Source organism: Phytophthora ramorum (assembly GCF_020800215.1).
Source record: "Phytophthora ramorum isolate Pr-102 chromosome Unknown Phyram_PR-102_s0005, whole genome shotgun sequence".
Classification (NCBI taxonomy): Eukaryota; Oomycota; class Peronosporomycetes; order Peronosporales; family Peronosporaceae; genus Phytophthora; species Phytophthora ramorum.
The window spans coordinates 1,379,348-1,395,809 of record NW_027150651.1 but is presented as its reverse complement, the minus strand read 5'-3'; the positions used below and the strand labels follow the sequence as shown (position 1 = coordinate 1,395,809).

Sequence of the window (16,462 nt, the reverse complement as noted above, 5' to 3'; positions counted from 1 at the left end):
TCGATGCGCGCGTCGGAAGTGGTGCATCCGGTGAGCGGGACGACGATGGCGGCGCCGCAACTGAAAACCACATTCGTGCTGTACTCGCTGGTGGGGGAGGAGCTGGAGCCCATGCAGGAGAGCAAGCCACAGCACGGGCCTGACACCAACTGGAACGCCTTCGTGCTGCCGTTGCCGCCCGCTGGAGGCCGCGTGCGGCTCGCGGACGTGCAGAAAGCGTTTCCGCTGGGCAGCAGCTTCCACTTCGCCTTCCGCTGCGAAGACGGGGCGTATCTGGACCTCACGAACCCGGAGTCGGCCGTCCCATTCTGCGGGCGCAAGATCCTGGCACGTATTACGCCTCTGGACGAAGACCCGAGCGTCGAGTATCTGCACTACGAGGAGCATCGGGACGCTGTGCTGCCAGCGCAGATTCCGGCGGTCGCGAAGCTTCGGACGGAGAGCTATGGGAGCAGCACTGCCGAGAGACGGAGCCACCGCCCTGATGATTATGAAGAGTTCGAGTCCACGACGTATGAGTCGCAAGGTAAATCGAAGGAGATGCTTTGGGGAATGCTATTTGATCTGAGGTCTAATTTGATGGTTGGTGGGTTGGTGCAGATGAAGAAACTCCAACAACACCGGTGGCTCGTTCGCCTTCGCGTGATAAGTTGCGCAAGGAACAGGGAGAGGGCGACTGGAACCGGGGCAGTTATCAAAATGACGGTGACTACCAGAATGCAGGGGAGAGCAATCGTGGCTCGAGGTTTGATCGTGAGGACCGGTATGATTCGATTGGCGCAAGCTCAGGTTCTCGACAGGCCTCAGAATGGACGGATGCGAGCAAGGATGCACAGGCTTATCTGCGGAAACAGACAGAGCAGGCGTACGATTTTGCGAAGAAAATCTCTATTGAGGATGCCAAGAAGGGAGCGTCTGAGACGGCCAAGAAGGCAAAGAAATGGGGTGGATCCTTGCTCTCTACTATCAGTGCAACCATTTCCAGCGCCAGTGCCAACGTTTCGAAGGTACGTGTAGTTCATATCGACAGTGAATTCGCTGTGCTGATGAGAAATGCTTGCTGCCTTGATAACAGAGCGAAACAATCCAAGTTGGCGGTGTCAGTGTGCAAGTAGTGCGACTGCTTGCTGAGGGTGCCTATGCTCAAGTCCTCTTGGTTCGATCATCGGCTACCAATGAAACTTTTGCCCTCAAGCGAATTCTCTGTCAGTCACAAGAGGTTGAGAATGACGTTCAAATGGAGCTCCAAGTTTTCCGGGTATGCGTTCCACCTGCGTTTTGGACAATTGTTTTAAAGACTCAGCCTAACATTCCCCGTCCGTTCACCTTTTTGCTGTTGCCAGACTGTCAAACACCTAAATATCATGCCGCTCGTGGAATTTTCGGAGGCACGGGTTCAACAAGGAATGGAGGTACGGACAGCTTCTTGATTGCCTGAACAAGAATCCCTGGACTAATGTGTATCCACGTGCTCATTGCACTCGTGAATACGTAGTTCTTCTTTTTGGTCCCGTACTTCGACCGTGGAAGCTTGTGGGATGCGATCGACGCTGCGTGCCAGTCATCGTCTCCTCTGTGGCCGTTCACCCAGCGTACGGCGCTGCATCTATTCCATGGCATTTGCTCGGGTGTGCTTGCACTACACCGCGCTGGTTTCTGCCACCGTGATATTAAGCCGCATAACGTCTTGCTGTCATCGTCATCTTCTGGCGAGGATTTCCTTGCCTATATCCCGGTGGTGACAGACTTTGGCAGTTGCGCTCCAATTCGCGTAGAGGTAAACTCTCGAAGGAATTCGATCGAGCTGCAAGACGAGGCAAACCGCAAGAGCTCTGCTCCGTATCGGGCCCCAGAACTGTTTGAGCCCACCGTTGACGTCCCACTGGATGGCCAGTCCGACGTGTGGTCCCTTGGTTGCGTGCTGTAAGTACTGTCAAGATCCCCAACCTCCTTGTTCTTATACCAACTCACTAATGTTGTGCCTTGCTGACGAATGTAGCTACGCAATGGCATTTGGAACAAGCCCATTCGAGCACCCGCGCGAGGTTAGTACCGTCATTTAGCCGTACCCGCGTCGCTTGTTTTCTGACTTGCGGTTGCCTGCTTACTTCTGGTGCCTCTAGGGTTTTATGAAGCTGGCATGTTTGAACGGTCGGGTTTCATTCCCACCAGGTATGTGGCACATGAGATTAAAAATCAACTGCAAACTAAGGACCGCACCGTTTAATGGAACACAGAGCAAGGAGGAGTGGTGCACCACCGCGGGACGCAATTCTCGGTCGAGTTCTGTGACTTCATTCGGGACATGCTGCACACAAATCCAGAGGAACGACCGTCGGTCTTGGATGCGCTCGAGTTTACTGAGGAGCTACTGAACGACGAGATGCAGCGATAGGCCTACTTGCACCATTCTTTCTACATCGATGAATCCCTCTTCTTCCTCCAAATACAACAGCCGCACTAGCATAACAAACTACAAACACCGATTTCAATAAAAGTGATCCTTGTTAACGTGGACCAACCCAAAACTCAGTAGCGCGCTCCTTGCCAACAGGAATGGATCTTGGTGCGAAATGAAATAGCAAGGCACGCTGCAGTGTGTACGTCAGTCGTGAATACCTCGACAGCTTAGGCCAACAAGGCAGCAACGAGGCCCGCAGTAGCCACCAGCGCGGCCGACACAGTGGTCGTTGTGGTCGCGGCGCTTGATCCCGACGATGTGGCCGAGGCAGAGCTGTCCGCTGCAGTGCTGCTGGCCGTGGAGGGTGCGTCCGTCGCGCCAGCCGACGCGAACGAGGCGGAGCTAGATTCCAGCACGCTCCAGCCCGCGGAGCCGCTGCTGGAGCTCGAGGCCGAGGCGGTCGTGTTGGTGGGCGTGATGCCGCAATACTCGAGCAGCTGCTTGGCCGAGTACTGCAGCCCCCAGAGGTTGTAGCGACAGTTGGGCATCTCGTTGTACAGCTCCTGGAGCGCTGCTGTGCACGACGCTGTGTCGCACATATCGGTGGCCTGGGACGTATTCACTTGCAGCATGGTGCCGGACTTGATGCTGAGCGCCTCCTCGCACTGGGCCTCGCGCTGGTTTGAGGTGAGGATGGCCTCGGCCGCGTTCAGCTGCGTCGTGTTGCACGTCGGAATGGCCGCGAGCTCCGACGACATGGTCGACGAGCCTGAAGCGGACGTGGAGGCGGACGTGGAAGTGGATTGCGCCGAGGCGACGGCGGCAGCGGACGCGAGTAGCAGCGCGGACGTGAAAGTACGCATGGCGATCGGTATAGTGCAGGGAAAATTTGCGAATGAGGCTGGAATAGTCGGGAGCGCTTTTACTCAAAATGAGTCCACATAAAATGGAGCAAAATGGACAGCTGGGGGTTCTACGAGGAGGGACGACAAGTCTCCATCGCTATGCGATGCTCGTGTCGTTCGTGGCGAAGCCGCAGTGGTGGAGGAACTTGCCCGCCGAGGAGCGCAGCCCCCAGCGCTCGTAGCGGCAGTTGGGTAGCGTGGCGTACAATATCCGCAGCGCGTTGAGGCAGCTCTGCTTTTCGCAGAGCGCGTCCGCAACGTCCGCAGACTGCAGCAGCATGCCGGGCTGGATCCCGAATGAATGCTCGCAGAGTAGCGTGTCGGGCTCCGTGGTCAAGATGGCTTCACCCAGGTTCAGCTGGTCGATCGTGCACTCGGGAACGGCGTAGAGCGCTACTAGCGCAACGGCATCTGTTGCGTTGGTCATGTCAATCGCAGAGGCATTCGCAGCAGCGCCAGCGAGCACGAACACAGCAACAGCCAGCAAGACGCGCATAGCGGCGACCGCACCAACAGCAAGCAAGACGTGCACAGTAGCGACCGAACCAACTTTGTTGTCAATTTTAGTCCCGCAACGCAAATCAGGCCGCATCTCAGAACAAATGTCCAACGGCGGCACCGCTGATGTCCACATGTGGCTGTCACGCGTCTTTGATAGGGACTCGTCTGCAAAGACCACGAGCACTTGCAGTCATCGTCGCAGCGGTTCCTGGTCAGCGTGGGCACGTTCGACTCGAACGACCTCGAACGCCACCATCTTGGCGTACACCGCGCCAGTACATGCTCGAAGCGGTAAAACTCCGAGCCCGGACGCTCCGAGTTGCCGCTGAGGTCGATGCCCACGATAAACGGACAGTTGTGCTCGCTCTTATGCTTCAGTGCCATGTCTACAGTGTTTTCTGCGAGATACAGCGGCTGGTTCCGGTTGATGCTCAGCAGCAGTCGCACCTCAATGTCCAAGTCGCGTCGCGCTCGACACTCCTCGAGCGCCGAGACCACCTCATCCACGTAGTCAGCACGGGTAGCTCCGTCTCTCAGCAAGTCTCGCGGTGTGGATCACAGTTCCAAGTACTTGGCGTTCCTTCATGAAGCAAACGGACCACAAGTTGAAGCGATTCCTGGCAAGTCGAGCTCAGATGTCCGGAGAGAATACGCCCAGTGCAGAGAAGACAGTGGCGTTTATCTGCTCGCTACTAGAAACGAAGGGCAGCCCATTCATCGTGGAGCTGAGTTGACGTTACTGGTGGGCCAGTTCAAAGTAGCAGTCCAGACGATGAAGCCAAAAACTATCACCTGCGAACCAGACCAACTGAAGCTGTGGTTCGCCACGGAGACCAATAAGAAGGGGACCAGGTGGCTGCCATCATGCACCAAAGCCTCCACGGAGCTGAAAAGGGGGCGTATCGACGAAGTCATTAAGAGTTTGATCGGTGGAGAAGAATTGGATCCAACGTGTACAATTCGGACTTTGTTGAAGAAAAAAGAGGTAGCGTCTGACCCTCTTCCTGAGCAGACCCACGTGCTGGTGGAGGTTCGACACCAGCACCAAAGCTGAAAACAATTGCTGTCCTGCTTAAACAATGTCTGAAGCGTGGTACGGTGCCCGAGGAAGGTGATTTTCTGCAAATGTTTGCCTGGAAGGATGGGGATTGAGGAGAAGTGAAGGACGTCAAAGCGAATTGTGGACTTCACGGGTCCGAATGCTACGTGCGGAAAGAGGTCTTCTGCGTGTTGGAGAATTCAAGACGAGTTATCGGCAGGAGCTCTATAACGCCACAGGGGGACTGGAATCGATCCGATCGACTGCTGGTTCTGTCTGAGAAGGAGATCAATAAAAAGTGTTGGTTCAATGCGCACAAGCTGCCGGCAACTCCGAGAGATTTTGAGCTAAAGGGTGAAGGAGCCGTTCGCCAGAAGACCTGCCTGGTGGAAACAAACTGACCTGGAAGATTTGGCCGCTGAATTCGAGGATCCGAAGCAGAGCGACGTTGCAAGTCGGTATTTTGTGCCAGGTAGGACAGCAATGACGAAACATGTATAAGAAAACGGGTTTGAAGATCCGGGAAATCTGTGGGCTGGCTAGGAAGGTTAAACCTGGAGGGTGGTTGCATGGAGGAGGACTGCGAGTGATGAAGGAATGGACCGAAGATTTATCCGTCAAAGTTGGATTACTGGATTCCGGCAAACATCTTGTGTGAAACAGTCGATGCTGTTGACGAAATGGACATTTCTTGATGAGAAAGAGCGGATATGTTTCCTGCATCTGGCGATGGCCACTAAACACAAGTACGATGCAGACATTTGGTGGTGGCTTGCGCAGCCGCCCGTGGCGAATGGATTGCAGGTGTGCTACATTGCTTTTTTGCACTCGGACAAGGCGAAAAGAAGGGATTTCCGCTTTAATCCCGTGGAGACCACGAGGCAAGAAGCCGTGAAGCACATTCCTCTGTTTGTTGCAACCTATTATCTTGTGCAGGATGAATCAATTTCGGATTGAGCTCCGTGTTGATCGAGAAGAAAGAAGTCACGGATTTGAGCTGCGATGATCTGACACTAAAGTCATGTGCTCCAGCTGGGACTATCACGAGAAAGTAGTTAGCCTCCAAGTGAAACTGAACGCTTTCAGTCTCTATCAGGAATCGGAAAATAAGACATGAGCTAAGTCGCTGACGATCAAGTATGCACAAATATAACTCGAACGCGTAAATTTTGACGACTGCCAACTTGCAAAAACCTTCACTACCCGACCATTTATAACTGGGTGACCTACGATTCTTCCCGAGCGACAAGTTGCAGTGCCGTTTCGATTTATCTTGCTGAAGTTTCCAAAAAGCGCCGTGGCCACCATGACGAGACCGATACAACCTGCCACCCAGAGCACAGCAATAGTACTACAGGGCTTTCCTGAAATGTACTTCGAAGTAATAAACAAAAGAGCGTCTCAATCAGTGAGGAGTGCAAAAGTGGATACACCACCACCAAAACAAGGTAACTACCGGTATAGTGCTCATCGCCCAGGATAACTATGAGCACACCGAAGTAGAAGATGGTACCTGTCCACTCGCGGCACGACATTCCTAGAAACGGTAGACACTGCTTGATTGCAGCAGTAGTTGTTTTGAATCTGAATTGCTCTGAAGCCTCGCATCGGAACAAGTCCATGAACCGGAAGAGTATTAACATATTTGCAAGGCGGAGTTCTGCCACCACCAACATGAGGAGACGCATGCATGAATCGATATACGAGATGCATTTCGCCCCCCCCCCCCCCCCCGCCACGAGCATCACAGTAATGTCCATCGGAGCGTAAATGTATAAGTACAATAACGCAAGGTCCCCCAGCACTACAATCACTGCCCCACAAGATGATTCCAATCGGCCAGAATGGGAATTACACTAGATGCTCACATGCTCACTACTGCACGTGGCCGAAGTGCGTCTTCAATGTGGATACTTGGTCCTGGTCGAAGATCGCCTCGATGGGGGCTCGCGCTATGGCTAGCAGTCGCGCCTCGCTCAGCTTGAACGCCTGCGCAGCACGCATGTACTCGATCGAGAGTGTGGTGCCTAGCACGCCGTAGTCGTCCGTGCACAGGCACATGGGGTAGACGCCATCTCCGTGGTCTCGCTCTCCGGCGAGCAGTGTGCCGTGCGGGTGCGAAGTGAAGCCGCACACGCACAGGCCCGAGGCCTCGTACTTCTCCCCCACCGAGCACTTACAGTCCTCATCGCCGCGGTACCTGGCCAGCGTGTGCACGTTGGACGTCAGACAGACCTCGACTGGGATCCGCTGCGCCACCATCTTGGCATACAGCGGCTCCGGCAAGCAGCACGCGTGGCCCAAGCGATCTGGTCGGAAGTTAAGAATCCGAGCGGACTCATCGTCATCAAAGTGTTCGGCGAAGTGTACCGCCAACTTGAGTCCGCCAGTCCGAGCATGCTCCAACACGCGCTCGAAGCGGTAAAACTCCGAGCCCGGACGCTCCGAGTTGCCGCTGAGGTCGATGCCCACGATAAACGGACAGTTGTGCTCGCTCTTACGCTTCAGTGCCATGTCTACAGTGTTTTCTGCGAGATACAGCGGCTGGTTCCGGTTGATGCTCAGCAGCAGTCGCACCTCAATGTCCAAGTCGCGTCGCGCTCGACACTCCTCGAGCGCCGAGACCACCTCATCCACGTAGTCAGCACGGGTAGCTCCGTCTCTCAGCAAGTCTCGCGGTGTGGATCGCAGTTCCAAGTACTTGACGTTCTCGGCGGCAAAGTCCTCCACGGCCTCGATGACGATCCGCCGCAGCACGCGCCGACTCACGACCACTTGGTGGATGAGCCCGAACATCTCGAAGCACTCGTCCAGACTGCGGTTCTTGGGCAACTGCAGCGGATCCGAGCCCTTCAACATCGCTTCATCCTGCAAAATCTCCTGCAAAGTGGACGGTCGGATGGACCCGTGGATGTGCGCGTGCAGCTCCACTTTGGGCAGCGCCCTGCAGTACGCCGCGAGCTGAGTATCAATCGGCCCCAGCACGTCCATCATGACAAAGTGATGTGCGATACATCCTCGTGTGTACACATCGTGTAGCATGCAAAGCAAGGGTAATACCGTATGAACACGTTGCTGTCCCCCACACAACCCAAGAACCCGTGAGCCACGCAACAGACGTCCACTCGTGCTCGCCATGATCGACCACTTTGTCATCTTCTCCAAGACCGGTACGGTGCTGTGGTCGCGCACGCTGTGTAAGCTGGGCGGGGACCCCGTGGACAACCTCATCAACCGCGTGCTCATGGAAGACCGCGCCGGCGAGAAGAAGTTCCTGGACGAGGCGTACGCCATGCAGTGGGTGTTCGAGAACAAGCTGGACCTGGTCTTCGTTGTGGTGTACCAGAAGATCCTGCAGCTGCTGTACATCGAGGAGTTGCTGGAGCTCGTCAAGAAGGATTTCATCGCCATGTTCCCGAAGCAGATCGCCAGCAAGACGCCCGTCAAGTACGAAGATAAGTTCGCCAAGATCCTCAAGGCCACAGAGCTCAGGTTTACGGGGAAGCAGGCGCGCAAGGGTCCACGCGCATTCAATTCCTCCAAGAAGGCGAAAGCCAAGGGCGTCACGTCCAATACTGTCGGCAAGACTGCGTCGTCTTCACGCTCCGCGATAACGGCAGATGTGCGCTCCTTGTTGTGTTGGTTTATTGCAATATTTGTGGAATTTATCTGACGTGTTGGGAATGTTTGGGTCGAGCAGTCTAGTGAAGAAGGCAGTGATAGCCCGGCGTCGGATGGCAAGGACAAGGACCTCGAGGAGCTGGAGAACGAGGCAGCACTGCGCTCGTCCAAGGTGCGGAAGATGCGCACGGGACCGCGTCGTAAGGGAAAAGATAAGGCCGCAAAGGAGCCCAAGAAGAGCGGCAAGAAGATGACGAAATGGGACGACACGAAGGTGTCCAAGAAGGAAGCCGAGGCGTTGGATCGCTCGAAGATGGTACGAGCGTCGGTTTCTTGGGATTGGGACTGTGGCGTGCGTATACCTGGTACTGACTGGTTTGGATCGTATTGAATTGTTGTACGATGCGATTAGATCACTGCTGAAGAGGAGGAAGCGCAACTCCGCGAAAAGCGTGAAGCCTATATTGGAGTACGATTGCTATTCAACCCACCTGCCGATTTCGCGAGCGTACTAATGGGGCGCGTTGTTTTGAGTGCGCAGGAAATGGAGGACAGCGACTCGGAAGAGGTCTCTGACACCGACGACGAGTCGGCTGCTTCTTCTGGAGCGGAGTCCGACTCGAGCCACAGTGGTTGGAGCTTTTCCCAGACACGTTTGGGCAACTTCCTCAGCACTGTGTCAGGCAACAAGATTCTGGACCGGGAAGACTTGGAGCCTGTGATCACCCCCATGCACCAAATGGTAGGCACTTGCCTAAGTTCTGATCGTTTTGTCGACGGAGTGGAGCACTAAACCTTCATATTGGTGTACTGCAGCTGATCAGCAAGAACGTGGCTTCGGAAGTTGCCGACGAACTCTGCGAGTCTGTCATTACTACCGTTGTGGGACAACGACTTGAGAGCTTCACGCGCATCTCCACGGTTGTCCGCAAGGCTCTGGAGGCCGCGCTGATGCGTATCTTGACGCCGAAGAAGTCTACCGACGTGCTGCGCGAGATTCTGCAAGCAAAAGCCGAGGGTCGTGCGTACAGCATTGTCTTCGTCGGCGTGAATGGCGTTGGCAAGTCCACCAGCTTGTCTAAGGTGTGCTATTATCTGAAGTCCAAGGGTGTGAAGGTCATGATCGCTGCCTGCGATACTTTCCGCTCTGGAGCCGTTGAGCAACTGAATCAACACGCCAAGGTGCTGGACGTGGAGTTGTTCCAGAAGGGCTACGCGAAGGACCCGGCCTCGGTGGCCAAGGAGGCGGTCAAATACGGCACTGAAAATGGCTATGACTGCGTGCTGATTGATACTGCAGGCCGCATGCAAAACAACGAGCCGCTTATGCGTGCGCTCGCCAAGCTTGTGTCCAACAACGAACCTGACCTGGTTCTTTTCGTCGGAGAGGCGTTGGTGGGCAATGATGGCATTGATCAGCTGGCCATGTTTGACCGGGTATGTTATGTGATTCTTGCTGTTGTCTACGCTCGCGTTCTGACCCTGAATTTTGTAGGCTCTTGCGGATTACTCGGACCGCCGCGAGCCGCACCGCATTGACGGTATCGTGATCACGAAGTTTGACACGATTGATGACAAGGGTGAGTTGCTGCTGTTTGTCATGCATGGTCTGCTCGCAAAATGATTGACTCACAATGCTTCCTGCTTTCATACAGTTGGTGCTGCTGTGTCGATGGTGTACAAGACTGGCCAGCCGATCATGTTTGTTGGCACGGGCCAGAAGTACACGCACCTGAAGAAGCTCAACGTGCGCACCGTGCTGCGCCATCTTCTGCAGTAAGGGCTCTGCACAACTCACCGGACCTCACACTTTAACTTCATTCTTCATACTGAGGACGGTTACTCTGCTCGCCCTAACGCTCCGAATAGCACTCGACTTTGATCTGTTTACTGTTCGTCCGCGGTCGCGCTGTATCCGTATCCAAGCTCGGGGTATTGCAGAGGAGGCGTGACCAAGTCCTCGCGGAGAACGTCCAGGTCGACGACCCACGGTGTACCGAGCCACATGGCGTGCGTCGTGTGATCCTCGCGCTCGTAGCGCGTCAGCGGGTGCACCAGGATGCTCAGCGATCCGCGGTGCAGCGTGAACCACGAGAGTACCTGGGCGAAGGACTCTGCGGGCGCCCACGTCTCGAAGCTGCCGCTGAGGTGCGGGCCCACTGGTCCCAGATTGAATGGGGGCGGCTTACCCTCCAGACCCGGGAGCTCCTTGCCCGTCACGCCGTTGCACACGGCGATGAAGTTCTTGGGGTCGGCCGCCACCATCTCGACCAGCGCGCCGCGCAGCGCTTGCGCCTCCTTCTTGGAGCGCTGGTTGTTGGCGTAGTAGCACGTGTGGAAGTGCCACTCCTTGATGGAGCTTTGGTCGATCTTGCTAGGCGACATGGCGCGGGCGTTTTAACGCTTGAGGTGCGCGGCGGATTGGTGTGTGAGCCGCGAGACCGTCAACTTGGCGGCCTAGATAACGCGGGCGGCATATCGGCGATTGCGTTTAGGAAGGGTTTCGGCCAATCGGAGGGGTTATTGCACCCGACGCGGTTTTGTATGACAGCCCCATCACCCGGTGCGCAAAGAACTTACATGGATACATTTCGATATGGTGTCGAGCGCAATCCGCCGAGCGCCAAGTGCTCGTCAGGGTACGTCACCACGAGCGGGTTATTTCCATCTCTGCGCAGCCAGACCTCGATGCCCCACGTGCGATGAGACCGGACGACGCAGCTATATCGAGGGCGAGACTGCGGAACAAGGTTGAAGCTAATCGGGGACGCAGCAGTGGTTTCTAGCCTCGAGTCTTTTGATCCCCAGGAGTGGCGCCGGGGCCAATTGGCAAAAGACGGAGACCGCGCCCCCGTATTAATAGCGATGAGAGGGTGAGGCCAGCGTCGTTGCACTTTGCTGGGGACGAGCGAGTTATTTCTGTGAGGCCTTGGCGCCGAGGTGAGAGGGAGGGAGGAAGGTGGTGGCCGGGGTTTCATTTTTAAACTTCCGCTGCCTATTTTGCGAAACGTGTGCAGCTTCCCACTCCGACAGTAGAGCCCTCCTGCGCAGCAGAAACAGAGCCGCCAGCACCTGCTCGCTCGTTCCCCACTCCGTCCACGACCGTCGAAGCACCAGCGCTTCGGCAGCCCTCGACAGCTAAGGAACAAGGTACCAAAGAGCCACCATGGGACTCTGTGCCTCCCAGATGACCGATACCGATAAGGTGGCTATGGCCAAGTCGCGCGACATTGAAGCGAAAAACGAGGAAGCGCACCGCGTGGAGCAGGAGAAGGTCAAGCTGCTGCTGCTGGGTGCAGGCGAGTCAGGAAAGAGCACGGTCTTCAAGCAGATGAAGGTGCGTTTCAGCAGAAGCCATGTTGACTTCGTGAGAGTGAATTCCTGAGAAACTAATTCCGCTTCGCTTGATGCTGTAGATTTTGTATGGCGCAGCCCTGACCGAAGAGGAGAAGCGGCACTGCACACCAATTATCTATAACAACGTGGTGACATCCATGAAGATGCTGATCGAGCAGTGCACAGAAATGAAACTGAAGGGCGAAGTGGTGTGCGCACAAGACTTCGAGGACATTCGGACGCTGAGCGATGAAGCAGAGGTGAACCCGGTTATAGGCCAGAAGATCAAGAACCTGTGGTCGGACCCTGGCGTCGTGGCCACTTGGAACCGACGAGCGGAGTTTCAGATCATCGAGTCGGTCAAGTACTACTTCAACGACCTGGATCGCATCATGCGCGATGACTACGCAGCAACGCAGCAGGATATGCTGTACGCACGAGTGCGTACGTCGGGTATTGTAGAAGAACGGTACCAGATCGACGGCGCCACATTCGTCATGTACGACGTCGGTGGACAGCGTAACGAGCGTAAGAAGTGGATCCACTGCTTCGAGGATGTGACGGCAGTGATTTTCGTGGCGGCGCTGAGTGAGTACGATCAGTCTTTGTATGAGGACGCGTCCACGAACCGTATGATCGAGGCCATCACGTTGTTCGACGAGATTGTGAACAACAAGTTCTTCCTCAACTCGGCCATGATCCTGTTCCTGAACAAGAAGGACTTGTTCCAGGACAAGATCAAGAAGGTGGACCCCAAGACGGTGGATGTGTTCAAGGATTTCCCCGGTGGCATCGGTGACTACGATCTGGGCGTGCAGTACTTCCTAGGAAAGTTCATGGAGATGAACCGCCAGCCGGAGAAGGAGATTTACCACCACGTGACTTGCGCCACGGACTCTCAGAACGTCCAAGTCGTGTTCAACGCCTGCAAAGACATTATTTTAAAGCAGAATATCAAGGGCTCCGGCTTCATGTAGGCACGGCAGGCGCAGGACCGACAGACGACATGTACCACGATGGATGCGCACGTCGACCAGGGTCGATGGACGACACGCCAGTAGGTCGAGAAGCGCGAGGAGAAGCGAGATAAGCTTATAAGCGCCAGTCCAGCCTACCCCCCTAGCTTTTCCCCACCTTTCGCCGGCTAGTTTAGGTAGAAGGACAGGTGGAGAGACTCGGATAAGGAAGGAGTGCGTAGAACATTTTATATACATTGACCCTTTACCCCTTTATCCTCCATCACTTGCTTGCCTGCATCGCGTACAATGTCTGCGGTCAACTGCTGAGGAGGTCCAAAGTTGGGACTCCCAGCTCCGTTCGCGCCAAAACAGCCCTACCCGCTTTTACGAACTCGCCAATCGGAAACTCTTTCCTTTCCTCCCAGCCAATGAAATGGTGGGGAATTGTATTCCGCCAATCAACAACCATTTTCCGAGCCGAGGGAGAAAGAGCGTTTTTGCCTGGCGGGATGGACGGGAGCTGTCAGGTCGGATATGGCGGCGACAGAGGAGCTCATTCCTCAATTCACCGAGTAATTCCAACCACTCCAAACAGCAGCAATGGCGAAGACTCCCTCCAAGAAGGCCGCGAAGACGGTCGCTAAGACCGGCAAGGGCAAGGGCAAGGGCAAGAAGCGTGTCGAATCGTACTCGACCTACATCTACAAGGTGCTGCGCCAGGTGCACCCCGAGACGGGCATCAGCAAGCGCGGTATGTCGATCATGAACTCGTTCATCAACGATATCTTCGAGCGTATCGCCTCGGAGGCCGGCAAGCTGTCTCGTTACAACAAGAAGTCGACGCTGTCCAGCCGTGAGATCCAGACGGCCGTGCGCCTCATGCTTCCGGGTGAGCTGGCCAAGCACGCCGTGTCGGAGGGCACGAAGGCCGTGACTAAGTTCACGTCGGCTTAAGCGATCTAGCTTTCTAGCAAGCCAAGTCTTCAGTGCGGCTCTCCAGGCGACTGAAGCTCGTCGTCTCCGTCATGTGGACGATACAACCTAGTCGGTCTTCTTGCACTTCCTCTCCTATTTGGGTGGGGTGGTCATGGAATCGAACTCTTCATTCTGGTGTTTTTTAACACCACCCTTTGCGAAAGATATTTAACGAGGAATGCTGGGCAGTGGCGCTTCGCAAACTTTGTTAGTGTGTTTTGTTTGTTGGCACCGGTTAATTATTTTCTGCGAATGAAGGTAATGAAACGCAGGTGAGGTGCTTCATGGTGTCTTGGGTGGTGAAGCTGTAGCGCAATGACGTGGAGCAGTGTTTATATGACGTGGATGACCTCTTTAGATTAGATCAATTTGGCTTGCTGGACGGTCGGAGTTTTCGCTTGGGTCACCGCTTTGACAGCTGTAGTTGTCAATCATTGCATTAAAATGCATCTAACATGGCACGGGCTGTAGAGGATATCTCGTGAGTCGGTTGAGATGGGGACAAAGTGGCGCTAGAACCCGAGAATTTCTGCTGCTGCCCTACTCAGCACCTCGATGTTGTCTTTTATCCAGCAATGTGCTCCTCAATTCTTGCATTTGGCCGAATACCATCGAGTGTATTGGAACGCGACTGCGATGACCAGCACTGTTTGGCCCCCAGCAGGTGTTTGGATTAATGCACCCGGCTCGATGCACAGCGCTTAGGCGGTGGGCGGTGGTATTACCACTGGTAAGGCATGGCAAAAGGATCGGGCGATCATCGAAAGCGTAAGAATGTAAAGATTCGTCTGTCCACAAAACGGCGAGTTGCTGGCAAATGATTGAGGGCGCGGCTTCTTGCTCACTGAGCAGTGCTCAGCATCAAGGTCTGTTTCCCAGGGCGGCACGCATGGGGAAGAACAGCGGCACGGCGTTGGCGTTCGCCCTGAACTGGTCGCCAGCGATTGCCACGCCAGCGGCTGTCGATCTCCTCAAATTGCTACATGCACACTTGGGTGCCACCACCACTGGCGACACCGCATTATTGAGACAGCCGGCCAGCGCCGGTCTCTCCCAACTTGAATTTCTGCGAAAGGATCCCATACAATTTTCCCAGTAGAGGCCGGTCTGACTCTCACTATTCCCAGCGCCAAATCATACTGGGCGTGTCGCCATCTCGCGGCTCACTTACTCGTCCGTCTCCTCACACAGAGCGACTTTCCTGGCGGATCCGAGAGCGCCCCCGCCATGACGCCGCCTGATTTCCTGCTGCGAGTGCCGCCGCTCAAGCTGCACGTGCGCAACGCCACCCAGACGAACGGGGAGCCAGCCGTGGTACGCCTCTTAGTCGAAAAACAACAAATCCACCCTCGCTCATTGCCTTGTTGTATCTACTGCAGTACGAGCTGTTCTGCCGCCTCAACAAGACGCGGGAGAAGCAGGAGAACCCGGCCGAAGTGGTCCAGTGGAGCTTGTGGAAAACGTACGAGGAGTTCCAGGCCTTCGACAACCAGATGCGCGCCGCGCGCAAGTCCCCGTTCGCCAAGATGATGGTCACCGTGGCCTTCGCGCCCGGCCACCGAGTGCGCGCCTTCTTTCACCAGGACCAGACGCCCAGTTTCCTCGAGATGCGCCGCGCTGAGCTGGACTTCTACATCCAGCGCGTCATGCTTTTCCCGGACGTCGCCGAGTTCTCCAAGCCCGGAGGATGCCAGGTGCTGGCCGACTTTATTGGCGCGGAACAGTTTATGGACTGCAGTGCACTTCTGGGCCCCTCCATGAACATGTCGGGCGTCTTTTCGTCGTCGAGAGGAATGCTGCGCGACTCGACGGATTCCGACAATCGCGCGTCGTACGCTAGTGCCACCGGCGCAGGGGACAAGATCAGCTCGAGACGGAAAATGTGCCGATTGGAGATTGAGGAGGAGATCGCACTGCGTGAGGGAGCGCATCAGCTTAAGCGGTTTAAGAAGCGCGCGCGGGTCTTCCGAAAGGAGAATGACCCAGTGGCGGCCGCGGACCCGTTCGTAGAATTTCTGCACAAGGAGTTTGATCCGGACTTCGCCCTTTGGATTTTGGGGCGCTTCGTGCGATCGCTCAAGAGTGCGGAGAAGCGCGAGGCGCTTTGTGCCGCCGGTGGCGTTTCTAGCGCGTCGATTGATGCCGAGGACGCTACCGAGAACAGATCGGAGCGCCAGATCCGCCGCCTCAGCATGCAGGAGGACGAGGCCGATCGTTGCTCCAAGAAATATGGTAAGCTACATCTTTGACTTGCTTTTTTGGAGTGCTGAAACTTACCTCTTCTCGACTTGTTTATCGATGCGGATTCACCGCCAGCAGAGCAAAAATTGCAGAATTTTTCCAGCAGCCAAACGAGCTCGGGCGGTCGTGCGAGTGACCCTGCTGTCCCTGGCCGCGTCTCGCGGAAGAAGGCCAATCGCCAAATCCTGGAACGAGTAAATTCGCTTTCGAACGGAGACGTGCACGCCGTGAGCGAATTCAAGCAAGCAGCCAAGGCCCTGGGAAACCAGGAGATGAGTGGCCGAGCTTTTGTAGACTATCTGCGTTCGACGTTTGGCAAGAGGGAGGCCGAGGAGCTGCTTCTCCTTGTTGTCGAGGTGGTGCCGCAGCCGCAGGTGCAGCAGGAACTACGTGTTGCCTTGAAGCGGTAAGAGAACTGCCGCTTGGCCGCCTGAGGTTGTCGGAGACGATTGATGAGCACCCAAGACAGCTCCAGAGATCGCCA

General features: G+C 55.5%; 10 protein-coding genes across 11 annotated transcripts; 6 read left to right on the top strand and 4 right to left on the bottom strand.

Annotated features, from left to right (window-relative positions):
- Positions 1–3: 3 nt before the first annotated feature.
- KRP23_6140 (Serine/threonine-protein kinase 16) lies at positions 4–2,395 on the top strand (the record flags this gene model as incomplete). The annotated part of the gene is made up of 8 exons (XM_067891296.1): positions 4–526; positions 601–1,007; positions 1,076–1,258; positions 1,344–1,412; positions 1,496–1,923; positions 2,000–2,045; positions 2,124–2,172; positions 2,238–2,395. 8 exons carry the CDS (start codon positions 4–6, stop codon positions 2,393–2,395), a joined length of 1,863 nt encoding a protein of 620 aa, XP_067745666.1.
- A 233-nt stretch (positions 2,396–2,628) lies between these two features.
- Positions 2,629–3,264, bottom strand: KRP23_6139 (uncharacterized protein; the record flags this gene model as incomplete). The annotated part of the gene is made up of 1 exon (XM_067891295.1): positions 2,629–3,264. The coding sequence occupies one exon, from the start codon at positions 3,262–3,264 to the stop codon at positions 2,629–2,631; it is 636 nt and encodes a 211-aa protein (XP_067745665.1).
- A 139-nt stretch (positions 3,265–3,403) lies between these two features.
- Positions 3,404–4,191, bottom strand: KRP23_6138 (uncharacterized protein; the record flags this gene model as incomplete). Its single annotated transcript, XM_067891294.1, has 2 exons — positions 3,404–3,990; positions 4,074–4,191. The coding sequence occupies 2 exons, from the start codon at positions 4,189–4,191 to the stop codon at positions 3,404–3,406; spliced, it is 705 nt and encodes a 234-aa protein (XP_067745664.1).
- A 388-nt stretch (positions 4,192–4,579) lies between these two features.
- On the top strand, positions 4,580–4,861 carry KRP23_6137 (Crinkler effector protein 63; the record flags this gene model as incomplete). The annotated part of the gene is made up of 1 exon (XM_067895782.1): positions 4,580–4,861. One exon carries the CDS (start codon positions 4,580–4,582, stop codon positions 4,859–4,861), a length of 282 nt encoding a protein of 93 aa, XP_067745663.1.
- A 1,860-nt stretch (positions 4,862–6,721) lies between these two features.
- On the bottom strand, positions 6,722–7,840 carry KRP23_6136 (N6-mAMP deaminase; the record flags this gene model as incomplete). Its single annotated transcript, XM_067891293.1, has 1 exon — positions 6,722–7,840. The coding sequence occupies one exon, from the start codon at positions 7,838–7,840 to the stop codon at positions 6,722–6,724; it is 1,119 nt and encodes a 372-aa protein (XP_067745662.1).
- A 142-nt stretch (positions 7,841–7,982) lies between these two features.
- On the top strand, positions 7,983–10,247 carry KRP23_6135 (Signal recognition particle receptor subunit alpha; the record flags this gene model as incomplete). The annotated part of the gene is made up of 7 exons (XM_067891292.1): positions 7,983–8,468; positions 8,547–8,783; positions 8,880–8,936; positions 9,009–9,209; positions 9,284–9,904; positions 9,963–10,047; positions 10,123–10,247. 7 exons carry the CDS (start codon positions 7,983–7,985, stop codon positions 10,245–10,247), a joined length of 1,812 nt encoding a protein of 603 aa, XP_067745661.1.
- Positions 10,248–10,354: 107 nt separating this feature from the next.
- KRP23_6134 (DOPA 4,5-dioxygenase) lies at positions 10,355–10,852 on the bottom strand (the record flags this gene model as incomplete). Its single annotated transcript, XM_067891291.1, has 1 exon — positions 10,355–10,852. One exon carries the CDS (start codon positions 10,850–10,852, stop codon positions 10,355–10,357), a length of 498 nt encoding a protein of 165 aa, XP_067745660.1.
- A 781-nt stretch (positions 10,853–11,633) lies between these two features.
- KRP23_6133 (Guanine nucleotide-binding protein G(o) subunit alpha) lies at positions 11,634–12,780 on the top strand (the record flags this gene model as incomplete). The annotated part of the gene is made up of 2 exons (XM_067891290.1): positions 11,634–11,804; positions 11,884–12,780. The coding sequence occupies 2 exons, from the start codon at positions 11,634–11,636 to the stop codon at positions 12,778–12,780; spliced, it is 1,068 nt and encodes a 355-aa protein (XP_067745659.1).
- Positions 12,781–13,362: 582 nt separating this feature from the next.
- Positions 13,363–13,716, top strand: KRP23_6132 (Histone H2B; the record flags this gene model as incomplete). Its single annotated transcript, XM_067891289.1, has 1 exon — positions 13,363–13,716. The coding sequence occupies one exon, from the start codon at positions 13,363–13,365 to the stop codon at positions 13,714–13,716; it is 354 nt and encodes a 117-aa protein (XP_067745658.1).
- A 1,248-nt stretch (positions 13,717–14,964) lies between these two features.
- On the top strand, positions 14,965–16,388 carry KRP23_6131 (uncharacterized protein; the record flags this gene model as incomplete). 2 transcript variants are annotated; one of them, XM_067891288.1, is made up of 3 exons in its annotated part: positions 14,965–15,051; positions 15,117–15,969; positions 16,057–16,388. In XM_067891288.1, the coding sequence occupies 3 exons, from the start codon at positions 14,965–14,967 to the stop codon at positions 16,386–16,388; spliced, it is 1,272 nt and encodes a 423-aa protein (XP_067745657.1). The 2 variants fall into 2 exon arrangements, with proteins under 2 accessions (XP_067745657.1, XP_067745656.1); XM_067891287.1 differs by having other exon boundaries at positions 16,054–16,388.
- Between the last annotated feature and the right edge of the window lie 74 nt (positions 16,389–16,462).